Below are 24,578 nucleotides of genomic sequence, written 5' to 3' on the forward strand. Positions count from 1 at the left end.
AGGCCTTGGGAATGAAAGCGGAATGGCACTGTTGGACGTTGGATTTCTTAGTGGATTCACATTGGACCCAGCAGGAATTCTTCAACAAGGATCCCTTAAGTTGGTGGAGAAAAAGGATGACAAAGTATACCTTTACTATGATTCGGTGCGTTGAATCAATTCATTAATAAAACAATACAAGTGCTACTATGTCTGCATCTGCATAATAAAAATTATTCTCTTATTGTTTAGCCACATATATTAAAATGATATTTGTAAAGAAATTGGAGAAATGTTTATAGTATATACTTATAATGTTGTGTTGAAGAAATGAAAGTGCAGGATGCTTTAATGTTTTTTGGTTTTTTTTAGGTGACCAAAACCCAGTTATGTGTATCCATTCCAATGATTCGTGTTGCTCATGTTGCTGGTTCTAAGGACGCAGTCGTTAAAATTGTGGATTATTACAACCCAAGTAAGTATTGAATGTTACAGCATTCTTTAGTTTTTGGTTTATTAATTTATTTCATGAAATATAGTTTTAGAAAATAGCATAGTGTTTTAACACTGAACTGTTACATTGAGCATCATTGCTTCACTATATCAACCACCAGCGCAACTGGACCAGTAGAATTAGGAACCCCACTAGCAAAGCAAAATTTACATTCCAAGGGTACCATGACACAAAGCCTAATGATGTCCCTTTACTCCAACAATGTTAAAGTTAAGTGATAATGAATAATGCACTAATGACTCTACAAAGCTGGTTCAGTCTTCACAAGAGAATATAAACTTTTAGCTCTTCCTTGAAGGTGATACAATAGAGTTATTAACCCTTAGTATGTGCAAAGGTTTAAATGAAACAACAATTTGTAAAACAGGATTTAACCTCTGTTGCTGAGTGAATAGTATTTAGTAGCATCTACTAACGAGGTTAGCATCTTACTTATGAACCAAGTTATAAATTCCTTTTGTTTTCTCCAGCAAACACAGCGACAAGATCTTATAATTCTCTGATGATGAAAAGAGTTTCCTTTTGTGACTTCTGCGGACTGAACTGCACTCTTTGTAAATCGAATGTGTTGGTAAAGCCCCAAGAAAGCAACGCTACTTCACTGTCATTCCACTTCTTTTTATTCTTTATACTGAGCATATATTATATTTTGCTGCTTTCATCATAGTAATTAACGATTAGCATTTTCTTTTTGCTATAATCTAACAGCATATTTGGTTTAAAAATATATAAAAGCAACGTTCAACGTTTCAGAATATAAACAAATGTATTACTTCAAGATAAAACACAGTTGTGTTATGCTTGTATTCATTTTTTTATTAAATAAAAAGAATGAGTAAGGATGCAATTTAAATTGCAAGACACCACTAAAACTGTTATATGTATTTTTTTTTATTAAACATTGAAGACACGGGTGTTTTCTACAGCAATCTATTTTGTAATTTGTTTATTAAACTTCTGTAGTTTGTTTACTTTGATCAGTGGTTTGTATATTGATGTATATAGTTGGAGTGTAATATAGAAACATCCTTAATGCCTTTGAGCTGAACATTTTATCTAGTGGAAACATTCTTGGTGGTGGGATAAACACTATTGTTATCCCTGGAGCTCAGGACAAACGTTTATTCCCAGAGGCTGATAAAGATCAAGATGGTATTAACTTTGTTTTTTCTTCGGCTTATACAACAATATCCATATATGTTTATTCATAATCAATAGGTAGCAGAAGCCAATCACATGTATACTCTCCGAACATTGAACATTTTCTAGCCATTATTATTCAAAGATTCCATCACATCATGTGGCCTTATATTGCTTAGCCCAGTACTGTGTAGAAGTACCCACATTTCCAAAGAGCAGGATCAGTGGAATTGCACTGCATGTTAACCCACCGATAGTTTTTAAGCACATAATCATACCTGGGAACTCTCCGGGTTTGACCTGAGATTGCCGGCTGAGCGCTGCTCCTCCGGTTCTTCAGGTCAACACCTGAATCTTTTTTCCTTTACACGGGGGTGTTTCTCGCTGCCATCAGCAGGAACGCCCCTGACATCAGCGGGACCACCCACCAATGTCAGCGGCACCGGTCCCCAGACCTCAGCAACCCTGGCCGCGTCCCGCAAGGGAAGGCTCCGGGTAGCTGGAGCCAAGAAGTTCCCAGGTATGCACATCATAAAAGTCATACACATTCAGATTATTGGGCTACTGCTAAAATAATAATGACCAATAAGTACATAAAACAGGGCAAGAATTCATTGTATACCCAGCAAATCCCCAATATTTATGCCTCAGATCTAAATTCGTGTTTGTTTAGTGAAAATATTAACCATTATTATTGTAGGAGCAACCAGGGAATCTGAATGTGAATCCCCTTTTATATTATTCGGGCTGAGCTCCCCTTTCTGTACATTTGTTAGCAGGGCCGGCCCGACAATGGAGCCAAGTGGGGCAACCACTCCAGGCGACACTTTTTAAAAAAGCGAAAGAGAGAAAGGGGTGCCGAGTGGTTTTCGCTTACCAAGCTGTCAGTACCCGCTCGGCGCCCCTCTCTCTCTCCTCTGAGGCGAGTCTCCCTGTTCGGTCTCGGTGCCGGCTTATAATGCTGAGTGCCGGAAGATTTCCGGAGCTCAGCATTACAAGCCGGCACCGAGACCGAACAGGGAGACTCGCCGCAGGACTGCTGAAAGGTAAGTACAGGGGGGGGGGAGGAAGGGTAGATAATGGGGGGGCGGCAGGGACGGAGGGAGAGGAAGGGTAGATAAGGGGGGGGGGCGGCATTTTAAAATTCGCCCCAGGCGGCATTTTGCCTTGGGCCGGCCCTGTTTGTTAGTAGAAGTGCTACTGAGCATTTGCAAGGAGTTTACATATTAATGCTTTCTAGTTTCAGTAGAGAAAGGGGAAGACTTAACTGAGACCGAAGCCTCATTTTCTAGTGAACGAATGCTTATAGAACAGACTAAACTTGCTTTAATAAAAAAATATGACTTTGTGAGCTAGACTGGTTTATTCATCCATCGTTAATTGTGTAGGTTCTGATTATTTTTTTCACCCTGGTCAATGAGTACTTACAAGGGGAAGGGACAAGCATTTAATTTATATGTGTGCTGATGCCATTTTAACTTTTCAGTAGCAGCAGTTACATACTGATGAGAGTTGGAGTGTGAGACAGCGACAGCTAGGTTAGCAGAGGCTGAGATTAATGCCAGGGCCGGACTGGGTATGAAAAGCAGCCCTGGAAACATTTGGAGACCAGCCCCATATATTGTATCTCGTGGTCGAGCTCTTGTACCCACATGCACCCCTTATACATACCCAAGTCACACTATTTGCCATACAAATAACTAACCTTATTTTTATCAAATTATTTGTATTAAAATACCAGAAAGCAAAAGTGTTAACCCCTTCGTGACAAAGGCTGATTTTACTTTTTGTACCCTTCGTGACAATGGTCTTTTTAACATTTCTGCGCTGCTTGTGTTTAGCTGTAATTTTCTTCTTTCCCGTTTACTGAACCCACACACATTAGATATTGTTTTTTTCAGGACAAGAAGGGCTTTCTTTAGATGACATTGTTTTGATTGTATCATATTATTTACTACTAAAAAAAGTATAAAATATGGTGAAAAATTTAGAAAAAAATGACTTTCTAACTTTTAGTTGAAAAATCTTTTACTCATCTATAAAAGGTAATGAAAAAACCTGCTAAATGGATTCTACTATTTGTCCTGAGTTTAGAAATACCCAATGTTTTTATGTTTTTTTGCTTTTTTCTACCCATTATGGGGCAATAAGTACAGGTAGCGTTTTGCTATTTCAAAGCCATTTTTTCCAAATCTGGTAATTCTTCCCCCCATGTGCCATTTCGGGTATCTTTGAACCCGGCCAATGCAATTTACCCCATCAAATCATATATTTTTGAAAACTAGACAGCCCAGGGTATTCCAAATGCTAGTATTTTAACTATTTCCATGCACCATATCTACCACCAGTTTTTGTCAAACTTTGTGGTAGTCATTTTTTTGCATTTGGTTTTCCACACACATTTTACTTCAGGTATGAATTAAAAAGTTCTCGTATATGTCACTATCACAAAACACCCCAATATGTGTTCAGCAACATCTCCTGAGTACAGCGATACCTCACATGAATGATTTTGCCTGGCCGTTTGGGGGCAAAAGGGCCACATTTGGGGCATGCGCATTTTTCAATGTTGAACTTTGGCATTTGGGGATCCACTGCCCATGCCCTATTTGGTACATCTTTGAGCCGGGCCATTTCAGTGTGCCCAACAAAACCATATATTTTTCAAAACTAGACACCACAGGGTATTTTAAATGCTGGTATTTTAACTCTTTGCATGCACACATTTTACCACCAGCATGTTTTCAAAGTTTGCAGTAGTATTTTTGTGTGTGTATTTTTCCCACACACACCTACTTTATGTATGAATTTACAGCTCCTGGTATATGCCGCTGTCACACGACACCCCATAATGTGTTCAGCAACATCTCCTGAGTGCAGTGATATCCCACATGCATGGGTGTGTCATTTTTGTGGGAACTAAAAGGCCACATTTGGTACGTGTGCATTTTTCTAATTGGAAATTAGATGTGTGGCCATCCTTCCCCCAGTGTTAATTGGGACGTTGTTGAACCCGGCCAATTCAATTTACCCCATCAAATCATACCTTTTTTAAAAGTAGACACCCCACGGGCATTTAATATGCCAGTATTTTAACTCTTTCCATGCGAGAATTGTTTTAAGCTAATATGCTAATTTTAGGACTTGCTCACAAAAATATATTTTTTATATATATATATATTTTTTTTGTCTTTTTAAAAAAAAAAAATTTAACTTTTTTTTTCAACTTGGAGGTTCCCCTGATAGTGACATCAGTGGGAAATGATTTTTACATTTTACTAGTTTTTTTACTATTTTTTTTCTAATTATTATTAATTTTATTTTTTAATTTATTTTTACTAATCACACTGTGATTAGAAAGCTGGGTTCCATTGACTTGCATGGTGAATGCAGTACCTGTATTCAACCTGCAAGTGGAGCCAAAGTTCTCTAGATGGTCTGGACCATCTAGCGAACGTTTAAACTTTGTTGGTTCCTGTTACAGGGCAGCGGCCATCTTGCTTGATGGCGAAGATCATCGGCAGCTGCGGCTGTGACCGCTCTCCGGAGCGGTCACAGCCCATCGAAAGGTAAGTGTTTGGTGTCGCTGGATGCCTCCTGATCGAGGCATTCCAGCGACAGCATTCCAGCGATCGTCGATCGCCTCCTAAACGCTTTTAAAACGGGCGTCCGCCGCCATACAAAGTATGGCGGATGTTGACGCCCCGTGGAGGGGCCAGAGATGGCCCCTTCGTTCCGATCGCGGCGTTGCTGAATGCCTCGAGGTCGAGGCATTCAGCAACGTTTTTTGGGTGCAGAAAGCGAAAACAGATCGCTTTCTGCACCGGTTTAAAGACATGCCGGTCCTGGCACGTCAATTGTCGTAAAGCACATGCTTTTCCGTGTCGTGCCAGGACCGGCAATTGTCGTTAAGGGGTTAAAAGTCCCTAATAAATTAAATACATTAGACGTAATGGAATCAAAACATTTGCAAACATGCAAGCATTTTTAGATGAAAAAGTTCCATTTTATTCAGTGGAACAAAACAGTGATCACATTATTCTTCACGATATCCTTGTAAGAAACATTTGGCTATTAATACCACCAAAACTGTTACCACAACTGTTCTACTACCTCATCCCAGATACATTATTATTACTTTTTTTTAAATGCACACAGTTCATGGTGCAAAGCGGTCTGCCAGTATGTTTATGTAAAAGGTCCTCTCTTAACGGGGAAGGACTGTGAAACCAAAGGGAATAATAAAATCAGTTCTTACACCTAAATTAGGTTTCACTCTGAAGATCCCAACCACCATTCAACTTTCTGTGATTAATCCTTTGTGATAAAATATGCAAATTGAAATGAGTAAATAACATACTTTACTTTTCTGGGCCTAGAAAGTTTTGCCCTCTGAAGTGACTACAAATTCAGGAGGGAGTTTTATCTCTGGATAAGTAAACATTAAATAAATCAATGTATTACTACAGTAAGTACAGTGCACACACCGACACCCAGACACACGCACACCAGGACAGGCTCTGCCACACTGACACCCAGACACACACACACACACACCAGGACAGGCTCTGCCACACCGACACCCAAACACACACACACACACACACACACCAGGACAGGCTCTGCCACACCGACACCCAAACACACACCAGGACAGGCTTTGTCACACAGACACCCAGACACACACACCAGGACAGGCTCTGCCACACTGACACCCAAACACACACACACACCAGGACAGGCTCTGCCACACCGACACCCAGACACACACACCTGGACAGGCGATGTCACAGAGCTGGATTGTCCGAGCGACTACCTCCCCTGACTTGTGGTCCCTTAGCTTGGGACAAAATACTCCTTTCCCGGTTTCCCAGTCACTAGCCGAGACTCAGTGTAGGGTATAACCAAAACAAAGACTGATTTATTTTTCACACACAGGGCTGGATATATCCAGCAAAAACACACATTAAACAAGATATTGGGATACAAACCGCTCTCTTAATCTGCCTCCCAGAGACAACAGGGGCAGTAACGGGATTAACAATACAACAGGGTTCCAACCTCCACTATCTATTACTGGCCCAAATCAGTTCCAAAATTTGGCCGGGGTAAATGTCTGTAGTGGTGGAACTGGGGGTAACAACATAGTAGTGCACCATGGGGTGGGGGGGGCTGATATTAAACTAAAACAATGGTGGTTACTCACTGGTTGCTGATCCTGGCTGTCTGCCAGAGATAATCCTCTCAGTAATTGATGGGATGATATACTGCTGGGGGTAGCCACAGAAGTATTTACAAAGTCAGGGCCCATAGTCAATAGGGAGGAGGCTGGCAGTCAGGCCTCTCAAGTGGTCCCAGTGATGGAGGGTTCCATCACAAGGCTCTACCACACAGACACTCAAACACACACCAGGACAGGCTCTGCTACTCCGACACCCAGACAAACACACCAGAACAGTCTCAACCACATCGACACCAAAACACACACCAGGACAGGCTCTGCCACATAGACACCCAAATACACTCCAGGAATGGCTCTACCACACCGACACACCCAAACACACACCAGGACAGGCTCTGCCACACAGACACATCCAAACACACACCCACCAGGACAGGGTCTACCACACCGACACACCCAAACACACACCAGGACGGGCTCTGCCACACCGACACATCCAAACACACACCCACCAGGACAGTCTCTACCACACCGACACATCCAAACACAAGTTAAAGCGGCCTGGCGGAAGCGGTCTTACAGCCACATGACGGCTGATTTGAACTTTGCGGCTGGGCGGCAGCTTGGAATGTTGGTCTGCCGGCCCATCGGGAACCTGGCCCTGCTTGCTCAGCACCCAGATTGCACTTGATCACCTATCTCGCCCCTTTCTCACTATATATATCTCCCATTTCTCACTATTTATCTCTCCCCCTTTTTAAATCACTTACCTTGAAGTCCTGTGGTGTCAGCAAAACGTCTCTGTCTCACTCTCCTTTGCGGTGGACGTGACTTCACTGCTAATATGATGTCATATTCTGGTGCTCAGCATCAGGCGCCAACACCCTGACGGAGCAGAGAGTCAGAGGCATTGCGCTCCAATCACCGGGGCTGCGCCGAGAAGGGTGGTGGTAGGGAGAGGAGGATAGAGGAGCCGAGCAGTAGCTGAATATTTTTGACATGAACGTGAGAAAGCGTTAAGTGACCACTTGGCACCCTTTAATCCGCACTGCTCCCTGTCACCTGGGCCCTGTGCACCCCAGGCACCCGCCTCGGTGTGGACTTGGTCACTTTTTAGTTTTTCATTTGCGTTCATATGTCATTTGTTTACAGCAATATTTATTGTATTTGCATATTTTTAATCAGATTTTAAATATACCAATTTATTAGATTAAGTATTATTGATCAAAACCATCCAGAAAATGCACTACATTTTAAAGTAGTTTGATGGCAGATAAAAACTCATCCAGCCTGATGCAAAGACTCAGACCTTAATCAGTCATTGGGCTCCTATGCCTCACTGTATTAACCTCTGCCACCTCTGATGGGAGGCTGTTGCACTTATCTACCGCCATCACAGTGAAGCAGAAGCCTGCGATCCTCTAGAATGACATTATTTTTGTAACATTTCTCCTCCTATTTAATACTGAAAAGTTGCAGTCTAAGGGAATTTAGCTTCTGGATGGAAACTTTGGGGATGTAATTTAAACGGTGTACCATGCCTTCATTTGTGACTCATTTGTGGCTAGGGCATATTTTCCACATTATTATTAACTTACTTCACGTCTGAACGGATCAGCAAGGGTGCGGTGCATATTTGTGCTACATGGGCTCATCCTATACACTGACAAGTCCTCTGCAGCCTCCAAACCCTTTGCTTTTCGTTTGGTCACATGATGAGCGCTTTATGATTGTTTACACTTACACGAACCTCGAAGAAAGAGACATCCAGTGGAACTGAAGCAAAAGACAGAAAAGGGGTGGGGCATTGCTGACTGCTTGGCTCCCTTTGCTGCATCTGACCATATTAATACAATTTACTCCTTTCCTCCAATAAGCCCTTCCCGAAGATTAAAAAAAAAGGAGAAAAGAAAAAAAAAAAGAAAAAAGAAAAGGAGCCAGTGGAAACAGGGAGGAATTAAACCAGACAACAAGCAAGATGTTGCTGCTCCTGAAGACACTTCTAAGTCTCCCTTTTACATTTTACCTCTTCCCTTCACTCGCTGCAGCAGGGTAGGAACTCAAACTGTACCTTTTGTCTGAAAAAAGAATAAAAACAAAATTACCTAGAGTGAGATGTAGATTTGTATACACTGCACGTGCAGTACTATTTACAAGTGGCTTTCCCAGTTTATTAGCTTGTTGTGTTACTTGAAATTTGCTCTATTTCCGATTTTTGTTTTTAAAGAGTTAACCCCTTCCGCGCTGGTTGCTATGATTTGTTTAGCCCTCCGAAAAAAAAAACCCTCAAAACATATATTGATGAGATTGGCTTCATTTTAGGTTGTACTCAGCATATGGATTTTGGGAAGAAAGTCTTGTTATTTGATAGCCCCTTCTCTGGGTGTTCAGCCTCTTTCACAGCTGACTGATACAGAACTGGTTAACTGAAGCTAAATACAATCTAACTAGTAAAGGAAAACAAAATCAGGTTTGCGTATATGCAGGATTAGGTTCTGCTTAAAATAGACTTCAGTATATAAAACACACGCACATATAGTCTGTAAATGCAGGAAATGACATTTCACTCCACTGGGATATTCCCTTCTGTAAATGTAATTCAGTGTTTTACAGCCAAAATACTAGAATACAAAGACCAACCCTGTTGGAAGTAAATCTCTAAATCCACTTTCCCGAAATGTTTTGCTGGTTGTTTTGGCAGCGATATACAGTACTGTGCAAAAAGTTTAGGCTAGTGTGAAAAAATGCTAAAAAGTACGAATGCTTTCAAACATAGACATCTTAATATTTTATTTTTTTTTATAAATTAACGAAATGTAAAGAGAGTGAACGGAAGAAAAATCTAAATCAAATAAAAATTTGGTGGGATCGCCCTTTGCATCAATTCTTCTTGGTACACATGCACAATGTCAGGGATTTTGTTGGCTCATAGTTAGGTGAATGATTAAACAACTAACAAAACGTGTTACGTCTTACCATTTCCTCTCCTGGTGGTGTCACTGGCACCTTGCTGCACAATAAAAGAACGTTGCTAAAATTAAACTTTTTCACGTCGCTGGTGGTGCTCGTGGGAGCATCTGATACCCTCTGCACCTGGTTCTGTGCGAAGGATTTGTCCAGTGAACTGATGGTTTTGGTACCTTCGGGGGTGACACGTTGACACAGCATGATAGCCCATAGGGGAAGGTAGTAACTGAAACAGAAACAGCTGCGTAGGAGGAATAAAACTGGGTGAGGAACAGCTAAACTAACAAGGTGAGGTTGCTGAAGACAGCTTAATGTCACACCATTGCAAGAATGAGCAAGGTGTCTCCCGGGCAGAAATTTTAAGGCAGACAAAGAAGCACAAAGAAACAGGTAATGTTGAGGACTGTATATCCAGTGTTAGGAAAAGGAAACAGTACAGCAAATGAAATACACATTATGCTTACTTCTCTTTGTAATCGGAAGATGTCCAGCAGTACCATCAGCTCAGCATAAGCATAAAACTGTGGGACCCTGGTACATCCATCTATTGTCCTGAGAAGTCTGGTCAGAAGTGGGCTTCATGGAAGACTTGTGGCCAAAAAGCCATACTTCTGATGTGGAAACAAGGCTGCCGAAAAATGGAAGCAGGTGTTCTTGACTGATGAGTCAAAATTTTAAATATTTGGCTGTAGCAGAAGGCTGGTTGGCCTGGAGAGTGCTACAAGAATGAGTACAGGCAACAGTAAAGTATGAGGGAGCATTTCTTTCAAGTTTGGATTCTGCAAATGGAGTTGGGAATCAGAATTAATGGTCTCCTCAATGCTGAGAAGTACAGGGAGATACGTATCTATCATGCAATATCATCAGGGAGGTATCTGATTGGCGCCAAATTTATTCTGCAGCATGACAACAACCCAAACATACAGCCCAAGTCATTAAGAACTATCTTCATGTAATATAATGAAATCTTCAGCACAAAGTGGAACTAGGAGTCCTGGAAGTGATGGTGTGGCCCCCACAGAGCCCTGATCTGAACATCATCAAGTCTGTCTCGGATTACATAAAGAGTGAAGCAACTGAGGCTGCCTCAATTCACAGAAGAACTGCGGATGAGTGGAACAAACTACCTGCTGAGTACCTTACAAAACTGTGTGCAAGTATACCTTGAAGAATTGATGGTGTTTTTAAGGCAAAGGGTGGTCACACCAAATATTGGTTTAATTTAGATTTTTCTTCCGTTCACTCACTTTTCATTTTGTTAAATGAAAATGTATTTTTTTGAATGCATTCTTACTTTACAACATTTTTTTCACACTAGCCTAAACTTTTTCCGTATAGTTATTAACCATTCCTTTTTTTTTACACTTCAGAATCAAAGGGTTTTTAGCACTTTTGCTGTTTTGTTTTCAACCATAGCCCTCCTCATTTAGTTTAACAGAACAATCAGTGTTCTATAACACATTGTTTAAGCAGACAAAATGAACAAGCTCACAACACCGAGCACTAGGGCCTCTTGATGACATAAGTGCAGCCAACGCCTAGATACCCTCATATAACATGTGGCCCAGCATTTCCCACCAGTGGCCGCACACTGCAGCACCATAACTGCTACTGGAACAGCAGATCAGGTGAATGTGACTTGCTGTCCAGTTTGCCAGATGGCCAGTCTGGGAGAAAACACAAAATGATGTGGAATCTTGTGGAATGCAGTGTTAAAACATATCACAATCTTCTGTCTCTAAGATGATGTGGCAGTTAACAAATAATTTTACATAAGACATTGTATGGCTTGATTCCGCCTCTTTTTCCCAGATATATTTTTTGGCACGACGGTCGCATTGTAGAAAAAACAGCCACAATCTTTTTGCCAAAAGGGAAGTAAAAAAATAAATAAAAAATCTCCAAAATGTCTAATGAGAATTGGTATTGTCTTTTATGTAGTTGTTCCTCTTTTGTAGATGATGTATTTTAATGTACATAACATTTTGGCATGCCCTTAGCATCATTTCGCATAATCAAAACATAACTGATTGCTGAGAACATGGGAGAAAACATGTTTAAGTGCTTTTGCCGCAAGACGTTTTGTTCTCTAAAAAAGTAGTCTTTCTTCTGCAAAATGAGAGCAGCCAAATTATTGTTTTATTTATGTGGTTCTGACTGATTCTGCAGGGGGAGGCTTATACATTACAACAACGGCTTACAAATTAAAGAGACAAAATAGATAATAATAGCTATATTTTTTTATTGTTCAGAATAGGGAAATTTCAGCTAACACAGGCATACACATTACTATAGTTTTTTTATAGTGTAGTTTTCGGCTGTTATTTTTTACGTAGGCTTAGGTCACTCATTTGATGACCGTTGTCCCTTGTAAATTAAAGTCTAAGGTATACTGAGGAACGTACGTAAAGCTCTATCTGGGTTACAGGTACAGATCATTGAAAATCAGCCCCAAATTGATTAACGTATCTGTTTGGATGTAGGTGAAACAGCAGCTTTAAAAGTGCACTGCTCATATAAAATTTACCTGTAAATAATTTGTCATTATTCTTACTATTATATAACAGTTAACGACTTTGCTTGTTCATTAGACCCACATTCCTGATCACGTTTCCTTTGGATATTCGTCCTGGCGTAAATCTGGCATTAGGCATTGATTTGCTGGCGGAGAGTCCAACCCCAGTGAAAGTGGCAGCTGAAATTCAAAAAGATAACATGACCATGGTTGCAGGAGATGGAGTTTTTCAAAAAGGTGAGGATAACAACTCAAACTTGTCAGAAAATGTACCCAATGAGAAATAAACACTTAAATAATATATGACATCCACAGGAAACCAAACTCTTATATTATTGCCCAAGAAGCAGGTTTATATCTCTAGGCAAGTGCTTACTCTGCCTTTTGGGATACCCTTTCCTGGCAAGTAGGTGAATGATGCATTTTATTATATGTGAGTAAAAACACACTTGATTTTTAAAAAATGTTTTGTTGAATAATATTCATAATCTGATTAAAATTAAGATATTTAAATCTGTGGAACTAAACTATGCTTCTTGGTTATAAAATGGTAAGTCATGCTCATGTTTAGTTTGTTTCTTTTTTGAGACAATTGTACTTAATACTCTGGTATTAAAGAAGTAGCATACATTATCATTATATGTCTACATTGTAAACACATGCTTTAGGAAAATGTATTGTAATGGCAGCTGTTTTAGGTATTGTTACCAGAGCAATTATGTCATAACTGAGTTGTGTTGTCTGGAATAGGCGGGAAAAAGTACATGAGGTGAAAGAAGTGAAATTCTACGGACTACAATGGGGCAGATATACCATTCTTTATTTTTTTTTTCTTTTACTTAGTGCTACAGGTGGTTTATGAGACAAAAACTGTAATATACATATATATATATATATATATATATATATATAATTACACATTTTAACACCATAAAAGAGGGACTTAATGTGGATTCTGGTTTCCTTACACACTACCAGAACTTCATATGAACTTCATCTAAATGTGTGTCTAATTGCTGTTATTATCTTTGATGTTTTACTGTGGTTTTTGGTTTCCCTAGTTTATTTGTTCTGTCCCTTGGTTATCTCTCTACCTCTCTGCATTTCTCACCTCCAGACCTATTATTTACGACACCCCACTCAACCCCAGTGGCGTCGGCAGGGGGGGGCCAGAGGGGGCCATGGCCCCCCCTACATCATGCTGTGCCCCCCCAATTGAAACGCCGTCTTTTTTTTTTTTTTTTTTAATAGACCCGGAGGAGAGAGTGAGAGGCGCCGAGCGGTTGCTGAGGAATAAGTTCTCAGCAACCGTTCGGCGCCTCTCACTCTTCTCCACGACCGCGAGGCCTCTTCCTGGTTCGCAGTGCCGGCATTTCAAGCCGAGCGCCGGTATATGTCGTAATATCCGGCGCCCAGCAGTGAAGCCGGCAGAACCAGGGATACAGAGACCTCGCGATCTCACCGCTGGACAAGCCCAAGGTAAGTGAACTTCAAAGGGGGGGGTTAGAAAGTTAGGAGGGGGTTAGACAGTCAGAAGAGGTAGATAGGAAGTGAGAAGGGGTAGATAAGGATAGATTGGGAGGGAGAGGGGGTAGATAGGATAGATTGGGAGGGAGAGGGGGTAGATTGGGAGGGAGATGGGGGTGGATGGGATACATTGGGAGGGAGAGGGGATAGTTAGGATTGATTGGGAGGGAGAGGGGGTAGATTAGATAGATTGGGAGGGAGAGGGGGGTACATAGGATAGATTGGGAGGGAGAGGGGGGTAAGTAGGATAGATTGGGAGGGAGAGGGGGGTACATAGGATAGATTGGGAGGGAGAGGGGGGGTACATAGGATAGATTGGGAGGGAGAGGGGGGTACATAGGATAGATTGGGAGGGAGATGTGGTAGATAGAGAGGCAGATGTGGCAGATAGGGAGGGAGAGGGGGTAGATAAGATAGATTGGGAGGGAGAGGTCTTTATGGGACAAAAACGGCGTACGTTCAGCTGTTTGGGGACAAAGTTGACATAATGTGTAACTTAGGTGCTGGTCAGGTTCTATGTGGGCAGCGTGGACACCAGGGTTGGCTTTGGGGTCACTTTGTGACCAGTGATCTATGCCTGTAACTTAGGGGGTTTTATCTATACCTTTAATGCAGAGTTTATATGTAATTTCCAATTGATTTATATCTGCAAAGCTGGGTTTTGTGTCATTCTGTATTGGCTATATTTCCATACATTATTAATGTTTACCTGCAAATATAGGATTTGCATGTCTTATTCAGTTGATCAATACCTGGAGTGCTGTTTCCATGTGTTGATTATTTGATCTAAACCTTCAGTGCTGAGTGTACATGTGATTACCAGTTGATATATACCTGCAATGCTGGGTTTGTGTGTTCTGTTGGTTTATACCTGCAATGCTATGTTTCCATACATTATTTATGTATACCTGCAAATACAAGTTTTTTTTTAATCTCATTCAGTTGCATGTGCTGTTTCCATGTGTTGTTTATTTGATCTATACCTGAACTACAGGGTGTAAGTAAAAGAGCGCTATGGTTTAGTGAATGAGGGGACAAAGGGACTCTGGGGATGATTACAGGGGAGAGGACCTCTCAATGTCACGGTGCAGTCAGAAGGAGGGAACACTGCACTGACTATCACTGTCTTCCCCTGATCTGCAGTCAGTGTGGCAAATATATTGGCAGCAGGGTCTAATATTAATATATATTGGCTGCAGGGGCTAATATTAATATATATCGGAAGCTGGGACTAATGTTTATATATATCGGAAGCTGGGACTAATGTTTATATATATCGGCAGCAGGGGCTAATATTAATATATATTGGCTGCAGGGCCTATTATCAATAAATATTGGCTGCAGGGACTAATACTATATATCGGCAGTAGGGGCTAATATTAATATATGTTGGCAGCAGGGTATAATTTCTATGTATATCGGCAGCAGGGTATAATATAAGTATGTATCCGCAGCAGGGGCTAATATTAATATATATCCGCAGCAGGGGTTAATATTAATATATATCGGAAGCAGGGTGTAATATTTCTATATATCTGCAGCAGGGTCTAATATTTATATATATTGTCAGCAGGGGCTAATATTAAAGAATGAAAAATAACTGTCACTTTAGCTGTTATTTTGAAATCATATTTTAATCACAGTCTTTACTTCAAAGAGATAAGTGCATATTATGTAGTTAAAAATGCACGTCTAACGTGTGTGTGTGTGTATATATATATATATAGTGTATATGTACCGTTTTATAATTGGCCCCCCTACTTTGATCCCTGGCCCCCCATGTGCCCCCCCTAAATATGAAAGCTGGAGACGCCACTGCTCAACCCCCCATCCTTCTTTTATACCATCACTTGTTTTAAGTTGTAACCTCTATCATGTTGATTAGTATTGCTTCGGACCTGATGAAGGGAGGATAACTCTCGAAAGCTTGTCTTTTTAATATAATGTTAGTCCAATAAAAAAGGTATCACCGCATACTCTGCAATACTCTATTTTTTGACATCGTGTCTAGTGGACTAATACGGCTTCACCCTTTTACACACACATATATATATATATATATATATATATATATATATAACACAACCTGTATACCTGAAGAAATGTGTGACAATGGCACAGTCCTGCACTACCTATAGGCAAGGTAGGCGCTGGCCTAGAGCGCAGGTCTACGATTAATTGCCATGTGACACAATAGCACACGCTTATAGGATGTTGTATTGAAACTCAAGGAGCTTCGTAAAAGCTTATATGTTGTTTACATATGATTAAATACCGAGAAGAGAAAATAAATTTTTTTCTTTTTTTTATGTTTTGTCAACATAGCACAAAGCCTTTAAATGGTATACCTCTTGTACGTAAGATATTTTGTTAAACACGTAAGAATTTGGTGAAGCTGTGTACAGAAATGATAAGGCTGACAGAGACAGCTTGTCAAGAGGGAAGAAGCATAAGCTGTAACTGAGATAAAACAAACCATTCCTTGTCCACTTTTGAGGACCCTCTATATACAAGGGCAATATATTCCTGAGTCTATGCACTCCTTGCCAATGTCTGTAATGTATCATAATCTCACGTATTCTGTTGTTTGTAGACAAAAGTTATACATGCTCATTAGAGATTAAACATATGGGCTGTAAATTTGTTGGTAAAGGTAAAGGGGAGACTTCCTTAGTGGGATAAGTAACTTCTGTTGCTCTCCTGGTCTGATTATATTTCTCATTTTTGTATTGTTTTCTTAAAATAGGTTCCTTTGGTACACTGATTCTTCCAAAAGTAAGTCACTAGCCATTTATACACTGTTCTTTACTGATTCATTATTTGTATATACCGTATTTCCCCATGTATAAGATACTCCCATGTATAAGACGCACCTTAATTTTGGGGCCCGAAAATTACACTTCTATCATGCCCAGGTTCCAGGTTGAGTGTGATGTTAGCTATACTGGAATCTGGGTATGCCTGGGCATGATAGGAGAGTTATTGATCTTAGCAATCACGTGTATTTAATATAGCAATCACACTCCTATCATGCACAAGCAGCCAACACATGTTCATCACTTTCAGCCTTCCTGTGCCCTGCCCCCCTACTTACACATCCATGATATCACACACACATATTCATTCCCCCATTCATGCTGACTCATACACCCACCCCACCCTTACCTAAACTGCAGATCTTCTAGTGCCGCTTGCAGACTTTGTTTCCCTCTTCGATGCTCGAACTCAGAGTGAACTTCTCTTGTCCAGCCCAGGGGAGCAGGAACGGAGTGGAGTCATGTGATGTGATGTACATTCACGTGACTCCACTGGATTCCTGTGTCTCCTCAATGGAACAAGAGACACAGAGGTAAGTGAAAAAAATAAATAATCCACATCTACTGTATAAAACGCACCCTGATTTTACACATTTTTGGAATTATACATGGCGAAATACGGTGATTTTAATTTACAATTAAGTGTGAGCTACTGAGCAAGTATACTTAATCTTTAATTAAACATACCTTGGCTCATCCTTCTTTTACGTTCCTTGCCTAATCCCTCTTTTACGTTCCTTGCCTCATCCCTCTTTTCAAATTATGTACACATTGCACCTTTCCTGGATTACTGTCTACTGCTGTGCTTCTTTTAGCGGGCTTGAATGAAGCAACTATGGAAAGCTGTGCTGCACCCCCAAGGCTTTTTTCCTAGAAGGCATATAACGCTGTAAATCATAGAAGACTCATAAATAAATTGCTATGTAAATTTTATTAACAATATTATAAAAGGTCTCAAACATAAGGTATGTTATATTGCAAATGATACAAAGGCCTGCAACACGATAGACATTCCTGGTGGAATAAGCTGGATGGCTGCTAATTTAAGTGAATTAGAAGAATGGTTAAGAGTGTGGCAGCTGCAGTTTAATGTTGATAAATGTAAAACAATGCACATAGGATATCAGAGTTTAAATGCAAAATATAGCATTGGGAGTTCTGTATACTTTCTACCTTTTGGACTCCAGGGTTGCTCCCTCATTTCTTTGCTGACCCTTTTAGCCTCTCTACTCTTATTTTCTTTCAGTAGCATACCTAAAGGGGGGCAGGGGGTTGTTCTCCCCAAGTGGCACTCATCAGGAGGGTGCCCAGTGGACCGCCTAACGTGGGTCCCTGCTTCCCTGTGTAGAAACAGAGAGTGTGTGAGCGCAAGCTGCGGGCCTGCGTTAGGCAGCCCCCGGGACGCATAGACTTCTGCGCAAACCCATTGATGCTAGGCAGGCCCCCGGACCAGTGAAATCCGCGAGTGTTTAGGGACAGAAATGAGACATGCAGGCGGTTTAGGGGGGCAGAGGTGGCACAGACAGTCTGCTAGAGGGGCAGAGGTGGCACAGGCAGGCTGCTAAAGGGGCAGCAGTGGCAAGGCTGTTTTAGGTGCAGAGGCCTACCACGTCAATGTCTGGCTCAGTGTATAGTGATAGGAGTTATGCTGTACCACCATCAATGTCTGACTCGGTATATAGTGACAGGAGTCACTGTACCATATACCGTATTTGCTCGATTATAAGACAAGGTTTTTTCCAGAGCAAATGCTCTGAAAAATACCCCTCGTCTTACAATCGGGGTCGTCTTATAATCAGACCTCAACTAGGTCTGACTATGAGACTAAGATCCAGGGACCTGGATCCTCCTGTATTATGCCCCCCCAACTTACCAGTACTTCTGAGTCCCCGGGGCTTAGTCCGGGCAGCGTGTAGAGCTCTACGCGATTCGCCTACACAACTTCCGCTGCAGCCGGGAGGAGGTCGGTTAGCAGCGGGGATTGTCTGAGCCCAGATCAGAGTTCCCCGTGATGCAGCGGAAGTTGTCTACGCGAATCGCGTAGAGCTCTACACGCTGCTTGGACTACGCACCGGGGACTCAGAAGCTCCTGTAAGTTTGGAGGAGGGAGGGGGAGGGAGTGTTAAATGGGGGGGCATAAGGCATTTCTGGAGGCAGAGTGCTCTGTGAAATGCCTTTTAACCCCCTTAATGCCACTTTGCCTCCAGAAATGCCTTTTTACCCTCTATATGCCACTCTACCTCCTGAAATGGCTTATACCTCCCTATATGCCACTCTGCCCCATAATATGTCAAAAGGCATATCATGGGGCACAGTGGCATTTAGAGGGTTAAAAGGCATATCATGGGGCACAGTGGCATATAGGGGTATAAGGCATTTCTGGGGCAGAGTGGCAAGCCAGGGGGCAGGTTGGAAAAAAAAAAAGGAAATAAAAACAAAATAGTTTTCTCAATCATAGCTCTTATTAAAAAAAAAAAATTGTTCACATAGTTTACATGAATTAACATTTACTGGTAAAACTTTTTTCCTATAGGGTCGTCTTATATTCAGGCTTTTTCTTTTTTTCATAAATTAATATTCAGATTGGGGGGGTCGTCCTATAATCAGGGTCATCTTATAATCAAGCAAATACGGTATGTTCAGTAAGTTTTATTTATTTAAACTTATTTCATTTATTTATGTTAATAATTTTTTCAGATTTATATTTTGTTTCCAGTTGACATACAGTTTATAAATTTGTGGAAAAATATTCTTGCCAACATTCATTTTTTTGTATGGGGGTGCCACATATGGGATCCCCCCTGGTGCCAAATACTCTAGGTACACTCCTGCTTTCTTTTAAAATCTCTTGACTTTTTCCACTGATCCTTTAGCTTTTTCTTCCACCTCTGTTATACAGCCTTCCCTTAATACCCCCAGACCTTTCTTTTCTATTTCACTTATTCCTATTCACTTCCCTTTACTGTTCCCTCCTTTCTCAGCATTTTGCTCCATGTTTTTTTGAAACTTTCCCCCCACCACTTTCACCACAATTACAAAAACATGGCTGACATCATCCACCTCCCTTTTTAGCATTTGATGGCCTACGGTTCAGACATACTTCTAGTTTTATGGATGGAAAGAGTAGGGGTATAGGCATTTTCTCTAACTAGACTTTATCTTGACATGATGCTGCTAGACATCAGCACTGTTGGTTGACATCATGTTGGTTGAGTCAGCAAGGCCTTCTTGTAAGTCAACAAATATTGAATTTGAATTACATTTTTTTGTAACTGGAATGCTCTTTGGCATGAAATAAAAAAAAAAAAAAAGATTCTGTTAATGTGGTGTCACTCAACCTCATTGCCACCTGGCTAAGTATTCTTTCTAATAATTGCTTAGTCTCAAAGAGTATTCCCTTTGAAAGTAAATATGTTTGCAGTAACCCATGGACCAATGACAAAATACTGTATTTTGATTATAAGACGACCCCCCAAATCTGAATATTAATTTAGGAAAAAAACGACCCTATAGGAAAAAAGTTTTACCAGTAAATGTTAATTCATGTAAACTATGTAAACTATTTTTTTAAATAAAAGCTATGAATGAGAAAAATATTTTGTTTTTATTTCCTTCTATTTTCCAACCTGCCCCCCCGTTATGCACATCTGCCCCAGAAATGCCTTATACTCCCTATATGCCACTGTGCCCCATGATATGCCTTTTAACCCTCTAAATGCCACTGTGCCCCATGATATGCCCTTTAAAAGGCATTTCTGGAGGCAGAGTGGCATTAACGGGGTTAAAAGGCATTTCATAAACCACTCTGCCTACAGAAATGCCTTATGCCCCCCATTTAACACTCCCCCCCTCCCCAAACTTACCGGTGCTTCTGCGTCACCGGTCATGGAGCCGGGGCAGCGTGTAGATGTCTACGCGATTTGCGTAGACAACTTCCGCTGCAGCCGGGAGGAGGTGCGCTTAGCAGCGGGGGTTGTCTGCGTCCATCGCTCAGGCCTTCCCCGACTGTCAGAGAGAATTCCCCGCGCCGGTGACGGTGCCGCACCAGTGGGGGATGAGACTAAGATCCAGATCTTAGTCTCATAGTCAGATCTATTTGAAGTCTGATTATAAGACGAGGTGTATTTTTCAGAGCATTTGCTCTGAAAAAACCTTGCCTTATAATCGAGCAAATACGGTAATACACAGACATTTTATATGCAATGCTGTATTTATAGAATTGTTTCCCTAGATCCGACCCACAACAGTAGACCCCCAGATCTTTTGTTCCGTTACTAGACTAAATTGTGAGATTTACAACTTTCTTTTTTTCTTCCCCTAGCTTCCACTGAATAGTGTTAAAGGCAAATATGAACTACATGTAAAGGGATTTTCTAACAATGAAGTGGTATTCTCCAAAAACACATCTCTCCAATTTAAATCAAAGAGTTTCTCTGTGTTCATTGAAACAAATAGTGTATTTTATAAACCCGCCCAAGAAGTGAAGATACGAATACTGGCTATTTCAATGGACTTGAAACCATACAAATCTACAATAGATATACATATTTTGGTAAGTTTTATTACACTTTAACTACATGCATTTATATGATGTCCCCTTAATAAAATATATATATTTTTCGTTTATGTTAGTTAAACTCAAATTCCAAGTCTGCATCCACAAATACTAAGAAAAGTAATGTTAAACAAATAAGAAAGAACTTAACCCCCCTGTTAACAAAATGAGGGATTGTGCACATCCATGCCTGCCTTACACCCCATCCCTAATGCAGTTGGATGGAGGGGTAAAAAATCCAAAATACCATATGGCATGTATGAATGTATATATCACTATTCGTTGGGATGTGTTGGTTAAAATGTAAATAAATAAACATAAATTACCACCACCTCCAAGTAAGCCAGGTAGGGAAAGGTAGAGGTGCAAGTGTAAAAAAACAAAAAAGCTTACCTTAATATGCCCATCAAGTGATGTCCACCATCGTCTGTAGCCCATGGTAAAGGATTATTCAAGAAATTAAAACCATACAAAAACCAGAGTTACCTGTATAATTATTACAATTCGGTGTATTATAGTGTCTGAAAACAAGGTGAAAATATACTTTACTGGTAATTAAGTGTATGAAAATTGGATATTATCTTAATTGCCAACGCTCTTCATCAGGTATAAATGTAAATGAAACCAACAATTGTAAACATTTTGTTTTTTCTCTATTAAATCTAAAGTTATTAAAATATAATGGACATTGTCATTTTATCTTTGATTTCCCATCTTATTGTATATGATAATACAGTGATGTAACCTCTTTTTGCTTTGAAGGACCCACATGGAAATTTGATTGAGCAGTGGCTAGAGGAAGAAACTGAGTTAGGGATTGTGTCCAAAAGTTTATATCTAACTGATAGTCCTCCCATTGGTGATTGGTCAATAAAAGTAAAGTTGCACGTGAGTATAAAATTGGTAACCCTATGGTATTGCATAACACATAAACACTGTGTAAATCTCAAATCTTGTATGTATCCCAGAAAATGAATAGAATTACTTGAACACAGAAGAATTCATCTGTAGACCTAAACCATCTGTACATATACATTTGTGTGAAAAAAAAAGTAAACCTCTTTGAATTCTATGGCTTTACATATCAGGACATAACAACAATCAATAACAAGAAGAATGTGTGTTTTGTGAGCCATATACTGACAGCAGAATACAATTGTTACATTGGGAATCATAATATAAAACTATTTGAACAATTACATATTTAGCCCATTAAATTAAGTTATTTTACATATTCAGTAACCAAAAAGAAAATCCAAATAAGTTAAAAGCCCTCAATATACCTAGACCAAGAATACAGAAGACTGGTTATTCGGCTGTAATTTCTGACACTGTGTCAGGTCGGGATGTGGAGCGTAGCACAGGAACTAAAACAAAAGTCCAGCAACACTTATGCAAGAGGGCAAATCAAAAAAAGGGCAGTTGGGGTCACGGTCCAGGGATCGAGGCAGACACCAAGTATCAATAATAGGGTCACAGTCCACGGGTCGAGGCAGGCGGCAATCAGTCAATATCGGGGTCACAAAGCAAGGGTCAAAATCAGGGAGACTTCAAGGTAGTAAGAGCAGGTAAGGTATAGGTACACAGCTTAACTAGTAAGCCCTGTGTGAGGTGTCTGTTGAGTTTATATAGGGGTAGATAGCAGGATCCCCTCCCCCTCTCCTATGCCCCCCCCCTTGGCACCTGATAGGAGGTGAAGTCATAACACTTCACCTCCCCTCCCTTCCCCCTAGCGTCTCCTCGCCAGGCTGCCACACTCACGGAGGTGAAGCCACGCCCCCTCATCTTCGGAGGCTGACCACGAGGTTGAGGATGCGGCCTGTCTCGTGGCAGTGCGGCCGTGTCGTGGAGAGACCGGTGGTCGGAAGCGGCGATTTGGGGTGGTGGTCCCCGAAATGAGGTAGGAGGTGGTCTCCATGCCTCACACAATGAGGGAATACTGATAGAAAGAAGCCATTGCATCAATATATGCATGATTGCATCAATATATGCATGAACGCCCCCACAGCAGTTACTACTTCTCAGTCCCTCCCTGCAGTCACACTGATGATTGGCCCCTTTCCTTATAATATTAATATTTGGGCTGCTGAAAGTTAGAGGAGGTGGAGGTTAATTTAGGGGCAGTTATGGTTAATGGGATCTTTAGGGTTAATTTAGGGGCAGTTATGGTTGATGGGATCTGTAGGGTTAATTTAGGGGCAATTATGGTTGATGGAGTCTTTAGGGTTAATTTAGGGGCAGTTATGGTTAATGGGGTCTTTAGGGTAAATTTAGTGGCAGTTATGGTTAATGGGTTTTTTTTAGGGTTAATTTAGGGGCAGTTATGGTCATGGGCGTAGGAACCGGGGGGGGACAGGGGGGACAGATCCCCCCCAGTAACTCATGCGGGGGGACCGATAATGAAGAAATCCCCCCCAGGGCCGTAGGAACCCCCCCAATAGAAACGCTGCAAATTCGGCCCGCGAGACCTCGAGGTGCGGCCCGTGTAAGATCAGCAGCCAGGGCATCCGATCTTACGCGGTCTGCACCTTGAGCCCTGCTACAACAAGAGCCCTGCTACTTACCTGTGGGAAGCGGAACCCAGCAGAGTTCACGTGACATCACATCACATCCTGCTTCCTCCGTGCAGTACCAGAGAACGCAGAGGGAGGCCGCGCCCCCTGCTGAAGTCTGTGAGCGGCATCGAGGAGCTGCAGTGCAGGTAAGGGGGGTGGGGAGGGTGTTTGAATCAGTATGCGTGATTGAGGGAATGAATCTGTGAATGAATGAGTATATGAATGAGTGTGTGTGTGATAGCATGGATGTGTAAGTGTTGGAACCTAGGCATGCTGTTAGCAATCACACTCCTATCATGCCAAGTCAGCCAGTACATGCTGAAACCTAGCTATCTGCCCCCCTTGTGTATTGATGCTGCCAGCAATATGGGGTCTGCACATCACTTACAGCCACCCTGTACCAACATGTACTGGCTGCCTGGGTATGATAGGAGTGTGATTGCTGGTGATTGATAGTGTGAGAAGGGAGGGTAGGGAGGGGGTAGATAGTGTGAGAAGGGAGGGTAGGGAGGGGGTAGATTGTAAGAAAGTGTGAGAGGGGGTAGATAGTGTGAGAAGGGGTAGATAGTGTGAGAGATGGGGAGAAAGTGGGGATCTGATGGGGGAAAATGCTGTCCCCTCCAGATTTTTAGGGGTTCCTACGCCCATGGTTAAGGTTAGGGGTGGGCCAATTTTAGATTAGGGGGGTGTCCATGTTTAGTCTTGCCTAGGGCAGCACAAAACCAAAATACACCACTGGGCATTATGATATTTGAAACATAGCTATATGAAACATAGTATAATTTTTTTCTTGATGTATGCATCCAGGCCTTAATAATAATATATAAT

General features: G+C 41.3%; 1 protein-coding gene across 1 annotated transcript in view; it reads left to right on the forward strand.

Annotated features, from left to right (window-relative positions):
- The first annotated feature begins 22 nt into the window (after positions 1 to 22).
- The window catches only part of LOC149302389 (CD109 antigen-like), an 85,009-nt gene continuing 60,453 nt past the window's right edge, over positions 23 to 24,578 (forward strand). The window contains exons 1-8 of the mRNA XM_089482456.1: positions 23 to 145; positions 352 to 454; positions 964 to 1,064; positions 10,756 to 10,916; positions 12,374 to 12,534; positions 16,571 to 16,599; positions 20,962 to 21,192; positions 21,958 to 22,083. Of these exons, the coding sequence (XP_089338582.1) occupies positions 23 to 145; positions 352 to 454; positions 964 to 1,064; positions 10,756 to 10,916; positions 12,374 to 12,534; positions 16,571 to 16,599; positions 20,962 to 21,192; positions 21,958 to 22,083 (1,035 nt within the window). The remainder of the gene's footprint in view (positions 146 to 351; positions 455 to 963; positions 1,065 to 10,755; positions 10,917 to 12,373; positions 12,535 to 16,570; positions 16,600 to 20,961; positions 21,193 to 21,957; positions 22,084 to 24,578) is intronic.

The sequence above is a fragment of the Sceloporus occidentalis genome, unplaced genomic scaffold (assembly GCF_023333645.1).
Source record: "Sceloporus occidentalis isolate IW3139 unplaced genomic scaffold, rSceOcc1.0.p SCAF_19, whole genome shotgun sequence".
In the NCBI taxonomy this organism is placed as follows: Eukaryota; Metazoa; Chordata; class Lepidosauria; order Squamata; family Phrynosomatidae; genus Sceloporus; species Sceloporus occidentalis.